Source organism: Megalops cyprinoides, chromosome 3 (assembly GCF_013368585.1).
Source record: "Megalops cyprinoides isolate fMegCyp1 chromosome 3, fMegCyp1.pri, whole genome shotgun sequence".
In the NCBI taxonomy this organism is placed as follows: Eukaryota; Metazoa; Chordata; class Actinopteri; order Elopiformes; family Megalopidae; genus Megalops; species Megalops cyprinoides.
In genome coordinates, this window is record NC_050585.1 from 42549436 (window position 1) to 42564064 (window position 14629).

Sequence of the window (14629 nt, forward strand, 5' to 3'; positions counted from 1 at the left end):
TACATGTTATGTTGAAAAGCAAGCAATACCCAAACCTAATTTTGGCTGCAACAATATTTTTGATCACCAGACAGTTAAAGAGCTTCAGTGAACTGCTTTATCAAATACTGTGAACTGCAGAAATTGACCTTAATCAGGTTGTATTTCATACATTTGTCATATAGTACTAATTATAATTCTGTACTTAACATGAGACCAGTTGATTGGTTTTAGATGGTGTGAGCTCCTCCTCCCAGCTCTGTGAGGTCTTTCTGTTAGTGCTGTTCTCTGCTGACAGGGTCGGTACAGAGAGAGAGGGAAGTGCTTGCCTGTTCCGTGGTGGCTGATAAAGACGTGAGTTTAGGCGCGAGCTGAGCCGTGTTAGGGCTTTACCTCTGCCTGGTCCTGGTGCTCCCATGGGATGGGGTCGTTCTCATCGGCCAGCGGGCCCGTCTCGCGTTCGTGCCAGAACTGCTCCAGATCGGGCAGCACCATGCCGTCCTTGTTGGCTGGGCTGCCAGGCTCCGCGGGGCCGGGTCCGGGGGCCTCCTCGGGTTTGGGCTGCTCTGCAGGGCCCCCGTCCGGCCCGCGCGGGGGCGGGTGCGCGGAGGTCTCGGGCCGGGGGCAGGGGGACTTGGGGGCGGTGGGTGCGTGCGGGCCGGGCTTGCTCTTGGGCGGCGGGCGCTTGCGGAAGGTGAGGTGCCGCCACAGGTCAGCACAGCCGTCGCGGAACTCCTCGGACAGGGCAAGGACGATGACGGGGTCCGCCAGTGAGATGGAGAACATGAGGAGCTGGGCGGAGAGGGTGAAGAGCCGCGGCGGCAGCCGGCCCCCGCTCTCCGCCGCGTGCTGCGACCATACCCACGCCACCCACTGCGGCAGCCACATGGTCGCCGCGGCGACGGTCAGGCCGAAGAGCATGATGGTGAGCCGCCGGGAGCGGATCTGGGTGCGCAGGTTCTGTGTCTTGCTGCCCCGCCGCCGGCACCGCCCGTACGCCCGCCAGAAGTACAGCAGGGCGAAGCCCAGCGGTGCACAGAAGGCCACCAGCGGGGACGCCTTGACGTACACCGCCATGGCGTCGCGTGCGGAGGGGGGGACGGCCTGGACGCACGCCAGCCCGTCCCCTTGCCCCTGCAGGCCGGCAAAGAGCCCGTGGGGGGCGGAGACCAGGCACGCCAGCAGCCAGACGAAAAGCAGGACGGTGAGGATGGCCTTCTGGTCGATGCTCACCTGCTTGCTGGGGTTCCTGACGTACCTGTAGCAGGACTTGGCCATGATGGCCACCGTGAAGCTCTTGGCCGCCATGCAGGACTGTAGGAACCAGTCGCAGGTCTTGCACACGAACCAGCCCAGCGTCCAGCCGGCCCGGGTCAGGGCGGCGGTCTTGAACGGCACCACGAACACCAGCACCAGGCTGTCCGCCAGTGTCAGGTTCAGGATCAGGGCGTTGATGAGGGTCAGCTTGCCCTTGAGGGCGTTGTTGAGCAGAACGCCCATCGCTGTGATATTCCCAGCAAAGCCCAGCACACAGATTATCCCCAGAATTGCTGGTATTAGCACTTTCAGTTCCTGGGAATCCAAGAAATTGTCCATGCCCACTTCGGAGAACAGCTGTCTGTCCACAGACTTGTTCCCCGTGCTGTTAGTCACACTTTGCTGTAGTAACGGATCCATCTCGTGAAGAAAAGGTAAAAACGCGCGTCTTGCAGAGATCCCTTAAAAGAACGTTATTCGATGTACTTGCGTTATATCTACAGAATTCAGTTGTAGCACATTGAACCAGGATAGATGTGATCGATGAGATTACGGGTTTTTCTCCTCTCGCAGTAACTGAGCAACTGAGACGACAGCGCGAGCTCTGTGAAGGCATATATATTGGCATTTTGATTGACAGGCTCCTGCTCCCGCTAATAGGGAATTTACCCGTCGCGGTACCCTCATGGGGCCAATTAAAAACATTAAAAGTTAATGCTTATTTGAATAAATCATGTCGTCGAAGAAAAACAACTGGTTCTCCGGTTGAAAGGATATGTGTTTTAGGAAAGCAGACCCTGATACGCATTTTTCCGATAGGCACGAATTAATTAGATTGTCATAAACCACGCAGTCTACATGAAAATATCGCAATAACCTGTACTGAAATGTGATGCATCCTAGCCTATTTCCTCAAACTCATAAATAATCGAATTCATTTTTTATATATATCGCATTGCAGATTTAGCCTTCAGTTTGCTTTTGCGTCACTCTAATAAATATGGCTTTTCCTTCAATAAGCGGTATCCCCGATGTGGTCAGTGTTGTAGTTTTGGCCCGAAGTGGTTTGAGTCGTTTGCAGTTGTAATGTCTTGTTTTAATGTTTTATTCCTGAAAATGTGTTTTAATAACATCCTAAACTGCGTTTAATAATTCTATCGTTGTGCGTCGTGGTCAGTAAGTAGCCCTGCATGAGCGAATTAGGCCTACCAATTGAGTAAACGTGCATGGGAGGATGAATACTTGACTCGAATAACTGTTCGGAATTCCCTGTAATTTGTCAGAGGGTTTGCCCCCATAGCACGGACAGCAGCGAGTGGTACCATTACCCTTACCAGTACTATTGTGTACTTTTGCTTCGGATACGATTTATAATTATGCAAATAACCTTTATTGAAATGGTCGTCACCTTGCAAAAAGGTTCAAAACAGGCACCTTCAAAAGCGAGGTCCTGCTCGTCTTCTCTCGGATCCGCCGATATTCCTGATAATCGTTGCAATAGGAGCAGCCGGTTAACTGATAGATAACGTATCTTTCTAATTGATCTAAAAAGCGTGTATTCTCTGAAAGGGCGTTGCATCTGCACACAGGGCTGCTTTAGAATGAGCCAGCACCGACTGCCACTGGATCGAGTGCAACTTCAACAATCAACAAGGGCAATAGCAGACCTGTGCCAGAGAGTTGCGCTGTGACTTCACGCTTTAAGGACGACCGTGAACTTCACTGAATGTAATGGAGATGCAGTGACGTAACTTAGCTCGAGCCGATCTTGTGGAGAATCGTATGTTTACAAGATTCTACGTGTCATCGTAAACCAAAAATAGCTTAGGATAGAATTAGTATTTAATATTGTTGAGTATTTTAAGTATCCTGCCAATGTCTTTTGTTTGGGTAAAATGACATTCAAACGACTATCTCGCAATTAAAGAATACTTAGATTTTTTATGACAACGGTTCTGTTCTCTTGGTTACAGCATTAAGTATTTTCACATGATATTATCTATCTTCCCTCACCAGCTATTGTTAATTTGATCTTTTTCTTTAAAAAGCAGCCCTGTTGTTATTTGGTGCGATATAGAGCAGGTGAAGACCACTGCCTCTGGCTATCTTATTTAGACTTATTTCAACGCATATATTTTCATGACGTTGTGCTGCCATGTCCAACTCAGCTTGTTTACGGCGAGAAAGTCCTAAGCGAATGCTGCAGCACATCTTGTTAAAAAACCATCTCAGCCAGTCATTTGGCATGCTCCCTGCCTATTTTCGGTGAAAGCGTGTTAACGTTATGAGAAGGCCGGGAGATCTGGTAATCTGATCCATCCCTCAGGATAGGCTACCTGCACGGCGTGCATTCAGATTTCCACAACACCTGCTCCTTCTACATGTCGATTCTCCGGTTACATGGACCCCCCCGTGGCCGCCAGGGGGCCTGCATTTTTAAAATCAATTTTTAAAAATATTTTTATTGACCTTTCGCGGCACGAACATCCTACAACAGCAAATGAAAAAAAAATCTCCCTCCTGAATTACTCGTGCGCTCTTACTTTCTGTCAATCACAACCCAGGATCAGCTCTCCAAGCACAAATTAGTAACCCGTCCTTAACTATGATGAACTATTTGGCAACTATTTCGGTGAGTTATATTAAATTATTGGAAACTGAAACATGAAAGCCAGTGTGCAAACTACTTCAAAGAAAGAGAGAGAGTGAGCAGATGAACCTTATCGGTCCAGTGCCTAAAATCATGTAGGCCAACAGAGTAGCGTCATTTGTAGTTGTAGTGCAATCGTTTCATTTCTGTTCTGTTTCACATTCTATTCATTAAGATCTAAACTATAAGAAAGTTCTTAACTGTATATTTATTCAGTAAATGTGTGCAAATGTATTTGGGCGGTACTGCAGGGGGTGGGGTCCTTTTGAATGCACTCTAATGGCAATGTAGCATTGTGATAAGGAGCTAGGGCTTGTAACCGGAATGTTGCTGGTTCAATTCCCTGCTGGGGCACTACTGCTATACCCTTGGGCAAGGTACGTAACCCAGAATTGCCTCAGTAAATATCCACCTGTACAAAAGGATAAAACTGTAACCTATATAAGTTGCTCTGAATGAGAGCATCTACTAAATGACAACAATGTAATGTAATATAACATAGGGCCCCAGAAAAGCCAGCCTCATGATTATAATGTGTTGACATGGCAAGGGTGTGGATCTGGGCCAATCCAAGTGGCACCAAACAGGGTTTTACAGCATAGGTCTCAATGTTTCATTGCTTGTGACAACACAGACCAACCAAGAACAGCACCACATTAAATGTTTTGGATAAAATGTAGAATGGATCCATGGTTCCTCTGCCAGCTGCCAGTTTTGTGTGATGAAAATAACGGGGGCTTGACCTTGTGCCTGCAGCCAGTTTTTGAAAGGCATTGAAACCAACAATAATATTCACTGATATATTTTACAGTTTTTACAGACAGTCAAACAGTGTTAGCAACAAACTTGGAGTGACAAACTGATCAAATGAATACTAAACAAATACATTTGCAACTTAGGTTTAGCAAAGGAAGTTACCTACCTTTAATTGTTTCAGACATTCCCTGATGTCACAGAACCTTTATGTCTGTTTAGATTACATCACAATGCATCACCTTCAGTCTCTTGATCTTGTCACCAGGGCATCCACCAATCACATGCCCCCATTTGTTCCACGTGTTCCAATCATTGTCACCAGTCACATGTTACGAACCAAGTTCAATCTATTTCAATATTGGTCTACCTCCAAAAGTCCTCAGTGTATGAAATTATGACTGAACTGATGGCTATTGAGGAAAGGTGTTGACAGTTACTCCAGGATACAGAAAAGGACTTTTCTTCAGGGGCTCACAGATATACAGCACACTTGTCTTTTCCCACCATTGGCAGGGGGCATACAAATCAAAACAAATTTATTTCTATAGCACTCTACACAGAGGCACAAATTTTAACAGATACAACATGGAGAGAAGACATGGAATAGGAATGTGATGATACAGCGACCACACAGAAGAAAAAAAAACAGTAAAATAAAACAAAAACAGAGTGATAGTACTGAGGATGGTGAGGTATAAACCACACTTCCGCTAGAGATGTTATTTGATACATTTCTTTACTACTCTTGAAAGGAAACCCCCCCCCAAAGAAACATGAATAGAAGGAAAAAGTGTGCTCCGCAAGACTGAGACCACACCGTCTCAGGGGCTATGCCAGCTCAGGATTCAAGTCCTATGGCTGTTCTCTATCTTATTGGTTGACTTTTCTGAATTAGTGTCTGTCACTGTGCTGTTAAGCTATTACTGTCACTAGAGTGTGATAGAACAGGTGGATGGAGCCAGCAGTAGTTGAGGTCAGACATTGGATCAAAACAAAAAGCAACACAAATATAATACGAAAGACATAACAGGATAGCAATGTGTGATTATGGGTAATGTAAGTAACTGGGAGAGAATAACCACTGTACGCAGTGCATATGATGCATGCATACTTCTCAAGTCTGTTCTGAAATAAACAAAAAATGAGTCTTTTATTAAACAGGTATTTGCATGCTGTAATTAAACTGCTACAATTACCTGGAAGAACAATTTAAAGCTACAGAATGAATATACATGGGACACAAGTATTCAAGTATTTTTAATCGGGTAATCACTTGAACCATATTTTTTTTTTTTTTTTTTTTTTGCTTTTCTTCATGAAAAAGCAGCCCCCCAATACACATACATTTCAATTGTCCTTTAAAAGAGATTTACTCTCCCACAATATATTCACAAAGACATTCCTAATCTGTGAACTGCAGCCATGACCCCAACACCACCCTCTCCAGAAATATACAGAGCAATCCCCAGAAAACACCCCCCCCCCTCCCCTACCAAATGTCCCAGCTGTTAGAATGTCCCACACACAGTTGACATCTTTGCCTGGTAACATCCACAGCAGGGCCAAACATTATTGGAGCTTTTCGCAACTGTCATGTGATCTGAATACCAAAACAAGGCACCACTGCATCTTATTTTTATATTGTGAAAGAAAAAAAATAGTGAAATACAAGACCTTTAGCCATTCAGTGTCATTCAGCCTTTCCTCTGTCCTGTGTGCAGCCAGTTAATGCATCTCCATTTGGGAAAGGGGCCAAAAGTCACTTGGCTTGCAGATCAAGTCTCTGCCCATCCTGAGATCTTCCTCACCCAGTGCTGTAAGAACTGATGCATGAGTGTCCAGTTCTTTTGCGTAGGACTCTAAATTAAACAAGAGATTTAGGTACAGGAAACCGAATCATTGTTCGACAGGAAGTTTGACAGGAAGTGAGGACACACCTGCTTTGATGTGGAGAAAAGGAAAACTGAGTGAAGGGTGAGTTCTTAGGTTTTAACAGCATTTAAAAAAATTCACCAAGCATAAAAAATACTGCTATTAATATTTTGGTTGGTTTTTATTGTTTTATTTTTTCATGTTTCTTAAAAAAAAAAAGCAAAGGAAAAACAAACAAAAAAACTGCTACATTTGAGTCATAATTTATCCTGTAACATATCCCAACCCTCAACAGGTGCATAAATGAAGAATGGGCTATCATGTATTAAAATTAATACCTAAATAAATAACATGAGTCACGGAAATGAAGGGGACGGGGCTTTGCATGGAATGCATCTGGCCCATGACATCATCCTGGGCGGAGCCAGCATCTTCTGTCGCTGTCACCTTTGTCACCCAGAGTCCCCTTTTGTCAGCCTCTTCGCACTCCGCCCTGCTGCCAGAACTGTCCCGCCTTCAGGAACGTAAAAAAATAAAGACAATCTCTCCCTGCACTTCCCTATGTATCCAGCAGATCCACAGTCACAACCTTAGGTGGGGGGGGGGAGTTGGTTGTCCACCTCCCTGATGGGCCACGGCCACCCCGGACCACGCCCACCTCCCTCCCGGGCCTCTGAGCTGGAGGCGCACTGCCTAGTTGACCTTGTCCTGGAATATGTAGAGGTTGTTGGTGGCCGCCACGGCGATGATGTTCTCGTTGGGGTGCCAGGCGGTGTGCAGGATCTTCTTGCTGAAGTCCAGGCTGTCCACGCTGATCTCGTCCTTGCGCCGCTTGCCACCAACGCACACCTTGCGTGGCTTCAGCACCGCCCGCGGCTTGCTGTTCTCCCGCGACGCCTCCAGGGTCACGTCCCGCTTGGTGTTGCGGTCGAACATCCGGAAGAAGTTGTTGTAGGAGCCCGTCATGATCACGCTGGCGCCGATGGTGAAGGACAACAACAAAAGCAAAAAAAAAATTAACACGGGCAATAGTATGATTCAGAGGTAAATAACAGAGCATGTATCTTAAAGCTTTGCTGGTTTGAATTCCCTGTGTTGCACTGCTGTTGTACCCTGGGGCATTAATTGCCTCAGTAAACATCCAGCTCTATAAATAGATAACATGTAAAAGTTGTAAGATGCATGAGTTGCTGTAGATAACAGCATCTGCTAAGCAACTGTAATGTAATTTAATCCAGGCAGAAAACAGAGCAATGACATTGACAATAACTGCTAATGATGACAAATGATGATAACCTTTTCAAATCAATGCAAACTTCTTCTTGTGAGACACACAGAACATGTTGTTATTAGGTGTCTGCAGCCGTTAAGGTGCTCCTTTACCTGTCAGATCCGTTCCACACACATTCAAACTTGTCAAAGATGCAGTCGTTTTCATAGAGAGAGCACAGCTTGCTTCTCAAGTAGTCATGTACCTGCAGAACAGAGGTGTAGATATGGTACAAATGAGTGCTGTATGAAGGAAACATGAATACACACGGTAAGCTTGGGAGACCAGTGAAGGTAAGCCATTCACTGTTTGGGACGGTTTGCTTTGGAATAGTGCTTGTTCAGTTTGTGTGGGATAATGTCAAAGAAAGTGTTTAGTGTAACTTGACCTTATTTTGATATTATTGTATTTTCAAAACAGACCTATTTTGCAAGTGTTCCAACTAGCTTATAACTAACAGTACTTTGCCTGTAAACCAAGCATTTCTGAGATTCACATGAGTGAGTTTTCACTTACTCCACTACAAGAGAGCTGTTGTTTACATTCACCACAGATACTCTATTCTATGACAGATACTCTATAGCCAGATATTTATTCAGCTCACCCATTCCTTCCATCCTCTTTCAGAGTTTCTTGTTGGTAACGTAAGTTTGAAGCATTCTTTGCGTTCCTACACTGACTATGGATATTTTGATTTTGACCATATTCCTTCAAAAATGTTCATAATGAGCCAGCAAATCAGACCACTTAGAGTTTCAACAATGGCAGAAACAGACTAGTGTGATGCACATTGAGCTGCCTATCTGGTTCATATATATAAAAAAAAACTTGGCTTTCACTCTGGGGTTTGCGGTGGTGTGTTTGTAATAGTGACACCAGAGCCACAACTGTGCATTTGCAGCAGAATGGGGCGTCAACGTGTGGGCCACAGTCAGGCGTCCGGGGAGGTCAGTACCAGGTAGGTCTCCAGGGGCTTGCTCTCCATGTTGAGGTCCCACACCTTCACCGTGAGGTAGTCCCGTGTCATCAGGTAGCGCCCGCTGTGGCTGAACTTCACGTCCGAGATGGAGGAGATGATCTCCGAGAAGAAGGAGCGGTTGTTGGGGTCCTCGGGCTCCTCGAAGACTGCAACAGAGGGGAGGGAGGGGGGAGCAAGGGCCTGTTTAAAAAGCTGTGTGACGCGGTGAGGGGCCTGCTGACACCGCAGAGCCTATTCACCGTCAGACTGACACACTCTGTTCATCCTCGCATGGGGTGAGCCAAACAGAGCCAACCACAACCTGTCACCTTGGCCGCGCTGGTGCCCAGACTCAGTAACCCAGAGAGCACCAGCTGCAACTCCATCAGGGAGCCTTTTGCGGAAATAATGACGTGGATACTCGCAGAGCAAACAGCAGCACTGGGTCAGCTTCAGCTGTAAATATTGTTTCTATATCCAAGTAAATACATCGTGTCCTCTGAGAAAGCGCTGAAGTGGCCACACTCCGAACCCCACATGAAGCGGGACGGCCCACCAGGGAAATAAGGGGAGGCTTACAGAAAGGGCACCGAACACCAGAAACAATATCTTCTGCTGCCGGAGCCCATCCGTCTAACAGTCCGATGGGGAGGCCCGGCTCGTAAGGTTGTAATATGTAAGGTGCAATGGGAAATCAGCTGGAAAAAAAAAAGAATGGCAATTGAATACAATGACAAAGTGGGCTTATTGGTGATGAGTGGAAAGGGGTGGGGGTTGGGTGTTCCACGGAGAGTGTGGAATTCCACCACTCAGAGCATTGGATGGAAGAGAGGGAGAAACCGAAAATGAGGGAGAGAGAAAGAGAGAGGGAAAGAGTAAAGGATGGGCAGGGAAGTTCCCCCGCCACACAGGACCTATGACCCTGTCTCCCTCGATGATGAAATTTCAAACTTATCACATCTAATGAATTTCACCAAATGCATTCACGACAGATATACACGCAGCACCTTCTTATTCGTGACGATGAGGCTTAAGGTACAAACATTTTAGCATGCTACCTTCATCAGTGAAGTGATGCTTCTTTATACGCCAAAATGTGTAATAACCATTTAAATAAAACATTTTGTTTCTTAAAATCCATTGCACGGTATTCTTTCTTTCATTTTAAAAAAAGTGCCTAAAGCAGCTGAAAATGTTTGCCAGTGCTAGCTGACAGATTTACATTCCTCAATACTCAGAAAAAAAACAAACAAACACAATGAGCCATATGTTTCTCACAGGCAAACAAACAGGAGTGCCAGCTGTGTGCACGCTTCCCTTAAGAACAGCGGCTTAAGCCTGCTAATTGTAATAAAATACTCTTTGCACACAACACGGCACATTGCGCTGCTGCGGACATACGGCGGTTATTAAAATCATCGCTCAAACGCCTTCACTGCTCAGCCATGCTTTAATCGTTTAGCAAGCGCAGGTGCCTCTCGCTCTTAAATACGTGTATTATTCATCTGATACGCAAATGCAGTTTCCATGGAATAATTCTGTAAATAAGGTGGTGAGCAAACACCTCTGTTTAAGCAAACTGTCGAGGAGCCCCAGTGAACAGTACAGTCAAACAAAGGAATATATTTGTTATCAGGCTTGGCCCCCTTCTTTCATCACGTCCATGTTCCCCCGTTCTTCAGTCAATGTATTCAGTCTGGTGATATTTACGATGAAAGAGAGAACCAGAGATAAAAACCCTTTGATGGCTCGGAAATATTGCAATATTAATGTATGCTTATCAGTCTGCCCACATGGGGGATTGTGTGCGCGCCGGTCTATTTCTGTTGCTCTCTCTTAATTAAAGAAACGTAAATATGCCAGCGGTTTTATGCGCGAGCCATAAAAGCAGCCGCAGGTTCATCCGCTTCTCATTTTCTCCCCTCTCCGCGCACCTGGAGCAACGCGTTAAAATATGCTGCTTTATTTATTCATTTTTTTAACTGTCTCGCGATTCAGGAGGATTTTTTAAAAAATTTTTTTATCTTTTTTATGCCAGTGGCACCTAAACCCGCAGCCCTGACTGCAGAAATATCAGGTCGCACAGCAAAGAAAACGAGGCAGCTGACCGCACCTGAATGCTGTATTAAAATGGTCAATATTCTTGTTAATTAGGCCTAACGAATTATTTATTTGTTCGTTTAGCTCACTGCCTAATACAGCCGTTTGACATTTTTCCTTTGCATTTTGCATCACGATGATATTAATGACGATTAATGCTCTCCCGTTGCCAGTTTTCAGTAAAACACACTTCATCACAGAAAACAAATCTTGCATGATGGCACAAAAGAAAGAGAAACGCCTCTGTTAAATGGAGAAATGATGTCACCCTGTTGAGAGAGGGGAGAATTCCGTCACGCAGGAGAGGGAAGGCAGAGCCGCGCGGCGCGGTACTCACATTTGGAGTGGTTGTCACAGAGCGCCGAGGCTCTCATGTCACACAGGCGGATGGAGCCCTTGCTGCTGCTGTAGACAAAGGTATTGCAGTGGTTCGGGTGGAACTCGGCGGCCGTGATCACCTCCGTCAGCTCCTCCATGTTTGCAGGCTTAATGTCCACAATGTCTGGAGGTGGGGTCGGAGCTCAGGAACAAAATGCACTGTGTAAAATGTATTTGTAGAAATGAATGCACGGCTATTCAGTTCTGGCCCTCTGAGACACATGATCGAACAGACGGTGTACCTACAGTAATGTAGCCTACTATATATTCAGCGTTCAAGACCCAAATTTTCTTACAGTGCTTCAGAAAAGCAATGTAAAATCACAACAGATATAACAGGAAAAGGAATAAAAAGGTATGCATTAATGTAAGTATCCGTTTATGGTGTTGTGATACAAAAGCTGTTGAGAGAGATAATGTACAAATATATATGGTTAAACTGGTGTGGTCCAGGTTGCAGAGGTCAGGTACACTTGTGTTATCTAGACTGAAGCAAAGCAGGTGCAACATATTCAAAACACGCACCGCCGGCAGTGGAGTCGTGCAAAAAAATGGAGAAAACGTCTTCTGAGGACTCCTTCCAAGAAATCCATCACGTAACAGCCATAATTAACAGCTCGCCACGCCAGAGGCGGGAAACGGCGAGAAATGTATGGCCGTGTCATGCGAGGTAAAGATTACACAAACCAAAGCCGTGCCTGTCACCTGCTGACTGATGCGTAGGGAAGGCTAAGTGAATAAGATGTTCCAAACACTGTACTCCCGTGGCACTAAAAAACCTCAGCGATCCATCCCGCCATCGATCAACAGATCCTCCATGATGCGCAGAAATCTTCAAAGTGGAAATCAATCGCGGTCTATGGAGAGGGGAACCTGCGTTTCTTTAACCCCCCCCCCCCCCCCCCCCCCCTCAATAATCGCAAAGCCGTTTCTGAACGCGAAGAGGGGCCGAGAAGGAGTGTTTATAGCCCTGTCTAACAGCAGGAGCATTGGGCCTGACAGACGCAGAGTCATTAAATCTTATGCCTAAAAATATTCTGCCTCACTGCATTTCTACGTCAAACAATGATTACGGTCCAAAAGAGTTTATTGCCGTATTTTGTAAAGAAAAAAACGTAAAATTTCTAATCTAAATCTCACAAATGTCTTTATGTCTAGACGACAGCCCATCCTGCCGTCTAGCCCCCAATGCAATGACGCTGTAAATGAGCTCCCCTCACTTTTAAATATTCACAATTACACTGAAACAGCACTAGCCGCGGATGTTAGGCATTTTACTGCGTGGCTGCCTCAGGACTGTTCTTTTTAAACGGCAAATAAAATGATGCCTTCAGCTGCTGATACACTAACATCTGTTATCTGATTTGCATACACGGAGCATATTTGCTGGCAGAGGTGAGTTTTTCACCTCATTGTAAACTGGTACGAGATTTTTGAAAGATGACGCATAATTGCAATTTAATACTATCATTGCTGTTATTGTTAATGTCGTTGTTAGTATTTGGTGTTGCTGTTGTTATATTGCTATTGGTGATATCATTAGTAGAATGACAGATTGCGTTAAATGCTATCGCATTATCTCATGAGCCCATGAAAGATACTGAAGCTTCGGTTGGTGATCTCCAGGTTCCAGAGGTTTATTCTCAGGTCATCGGTGGACATGTAGGTCTCGTAGTCACTGTTGACGGAGATGGAGTTTATGTGGTAGGTGTGGCCGTTGGAGAAGATCCGGCGGGGAGCGGCTTCCACCATGAGGTCCATCGGCCGCAGCACTGGGACCTGAGAGAGAGGTTGGGGAAGGGAGAGGAAGAGGAAGAGAGAAAGAGAGGGGAAAGGGGACAGAGAGAGAGGAAAGACAGGAGAAAGAGTGACAGAACAGGAGGCAAGGAGGGAGAGAGAGGGGAAAGGCAAAGAGAGGGCATGGAGAGAGAACAAGAGAGGGGAAAGGGGACAGAGAGAGAGGAAAGAAAGGAGAGAGGGTGACAGAACAGGAGGCAAGGAGGGAGACAGAGAGGGAAAGAGGGTGAATGGGAGGAGAAGAAGACAGGGAAAGATGGACAGAGAGGGGAACAGAGGGATATAAAGAGAAGGACAGGGACAGAGAGAGGAGAGAAAGGAGAAAGAGAGTGACAGAAGAGGAGACAAGGAGGGAGAGAGAGGGAAAAGGGAAAGAGAGGGGGAATGGAGAGAGAACAAGAGAGGGAAAGAGAGACAGAGGACAGGAAGGAGAGATACAGTGATAGAACAGGAGAGAAAGAGAGAGGGAAAGAGAGAAGGGGGGAGAGAAGAAAGGAAGGAGGGAGACACAGAAGAGAGAAATGGAAAGAATTGAAGGGAAGGTGAGAGATGGGAGGTAAGTGAGAGAGAGAGACAGAAAGAGACACGGAGGGAGGGTGTGTTTGGGGGCAGAGAGAGCGATGAAGGGGGAGAGGGACAGAGAAAAAAGGAAAAAGACAGAGAGGGGTGGAGGAAGGACGGAGAAAGAGGCAGAAAGAGAGACAGAGAGCTCTCGTGACATTGCAGACCTTGTACACATCGCACAAAAGTAAAATGCATTCCAACAATGGGAACAGAAGCCCGCAGTGAGCAGTAGGTTGTGACGGGGACAAATTCTCAGGCCTTGCAGTGCACACGTACCCCCAGGACCTCCCAACATCCTGCCGGGTACAGCCTCGCCTGTTTGCATCCTCGGTGTAACAGCAGGGCTCTCCCCGACCGTGCCTCCTGATTAGGGCTAATGAAACGACACGCCTTTAAGGCCGGCAGGATGGCCCAGCTCACATGATTAGGCCATTATCACTCCACACATGGGGATGCCGGTGCACTGGGGACCTTTCAAATTAGGTGTTAGATGGAGGAAAAATGAAAGAAAAGATCTTTCCTTTCATGGGGATTGATTGGATTTTTTTTTTCCGGATACACCTTTGCCTACCGTGTCATTTTTCCATTAACTAAAGAGTGTATTCTTCCCCCTCTGTTCCTCTCTTCTACTGTAATGCAATGAGTGCTCCAGTTTAATGGGGTAATAGAGACACTAAAGGGAACAGAAGCCCTCTGATGCATGTGACAGCCTCAGTGCTCTACAGTGAAACGATAACTGGTAACGCCAAGCCATACAGAATAAAGGGAATCCTGATTCCTTTGAACTTGGGCCTGACAGACAGAGTGGCTTTGCTGCCTGTATGAAGCATTATTCGTTTACTTGATGATATTTATTTATTTATTTATCTGAAGCAGTTCAGGTAAATTTCCTGCTTGAAGGCAGCGAAGAGCAACTGCCCCTTCCCGAAATTTAACCTGCAACTTTTGGGTTACAGGCTTAGCTCCCGCCCTATGATCCTACACTTGGAGTAGCCAGTGCCCCTGCACTGAAAACACATCACTGCTCCTGAGGTCACTACAGGTTAAG

General features: G+C 46.0%; 2 protein-coding genes across 3 annotated transcripts in view; both read right to left on the reverse strand.

The window, feature by feature from the left end:
* Positions 1 to 269: 269 nt before the first annotated feature.
* Positions 270 to 1643, reverse strand: LOC118773994 (G-protein coupled receptor 151-like). The gene has a single exon (XM_036523078.1). It carries the CDS (start codon positions 1573 to 1575, stop codon positions 361 to 363), a length of 1215 nt encoding a protein of 404 aa, XP_036378971.1. The 5' UTR covers positions 1576 to 1643; the 3' UTR covers positions 270 to 360.
* Positions 1644 to 6766: 5123 nt separating this feature from the next.
* The window catches only part of LOC118775315 (serine/threonine-protein phosphatase 2A 55 kDa regulatory subunit B beta isoform-like), a 64119-nt gene continuing 56256 nt past the window's right edge, over positions 6767 to 14629 (reverse strand). For both annotated transcript variants that reach the window (XM_036525178.1, XM_036525179.1), the window contains exons 5-9: positions 12822 to 12999; positions 11180 to 11344; positions 8740 to 8909; positions 7898 to 7989; positions 6767 to 7487 (exon numbers count right to left, since the gene is read on the reverse strand). In XM_036525178.1, the coding sequence (XP_036381071.1) occupies positions 7208 to 7487; positions 7898 to 7989; positions 8740 to 8909; positions 11180 to 11344; positions 12822 to 12999 (885 nt within the window). In that variant the 3' untranslated portion in view covers positions 6767 to 7207. The remainder of the gene's footprint in view (positions 7488 to 7897; positions 7990 to 8739; positions 8910 to 11179; positions 11345 to 12821; positions 13000 to 14629) is intronic.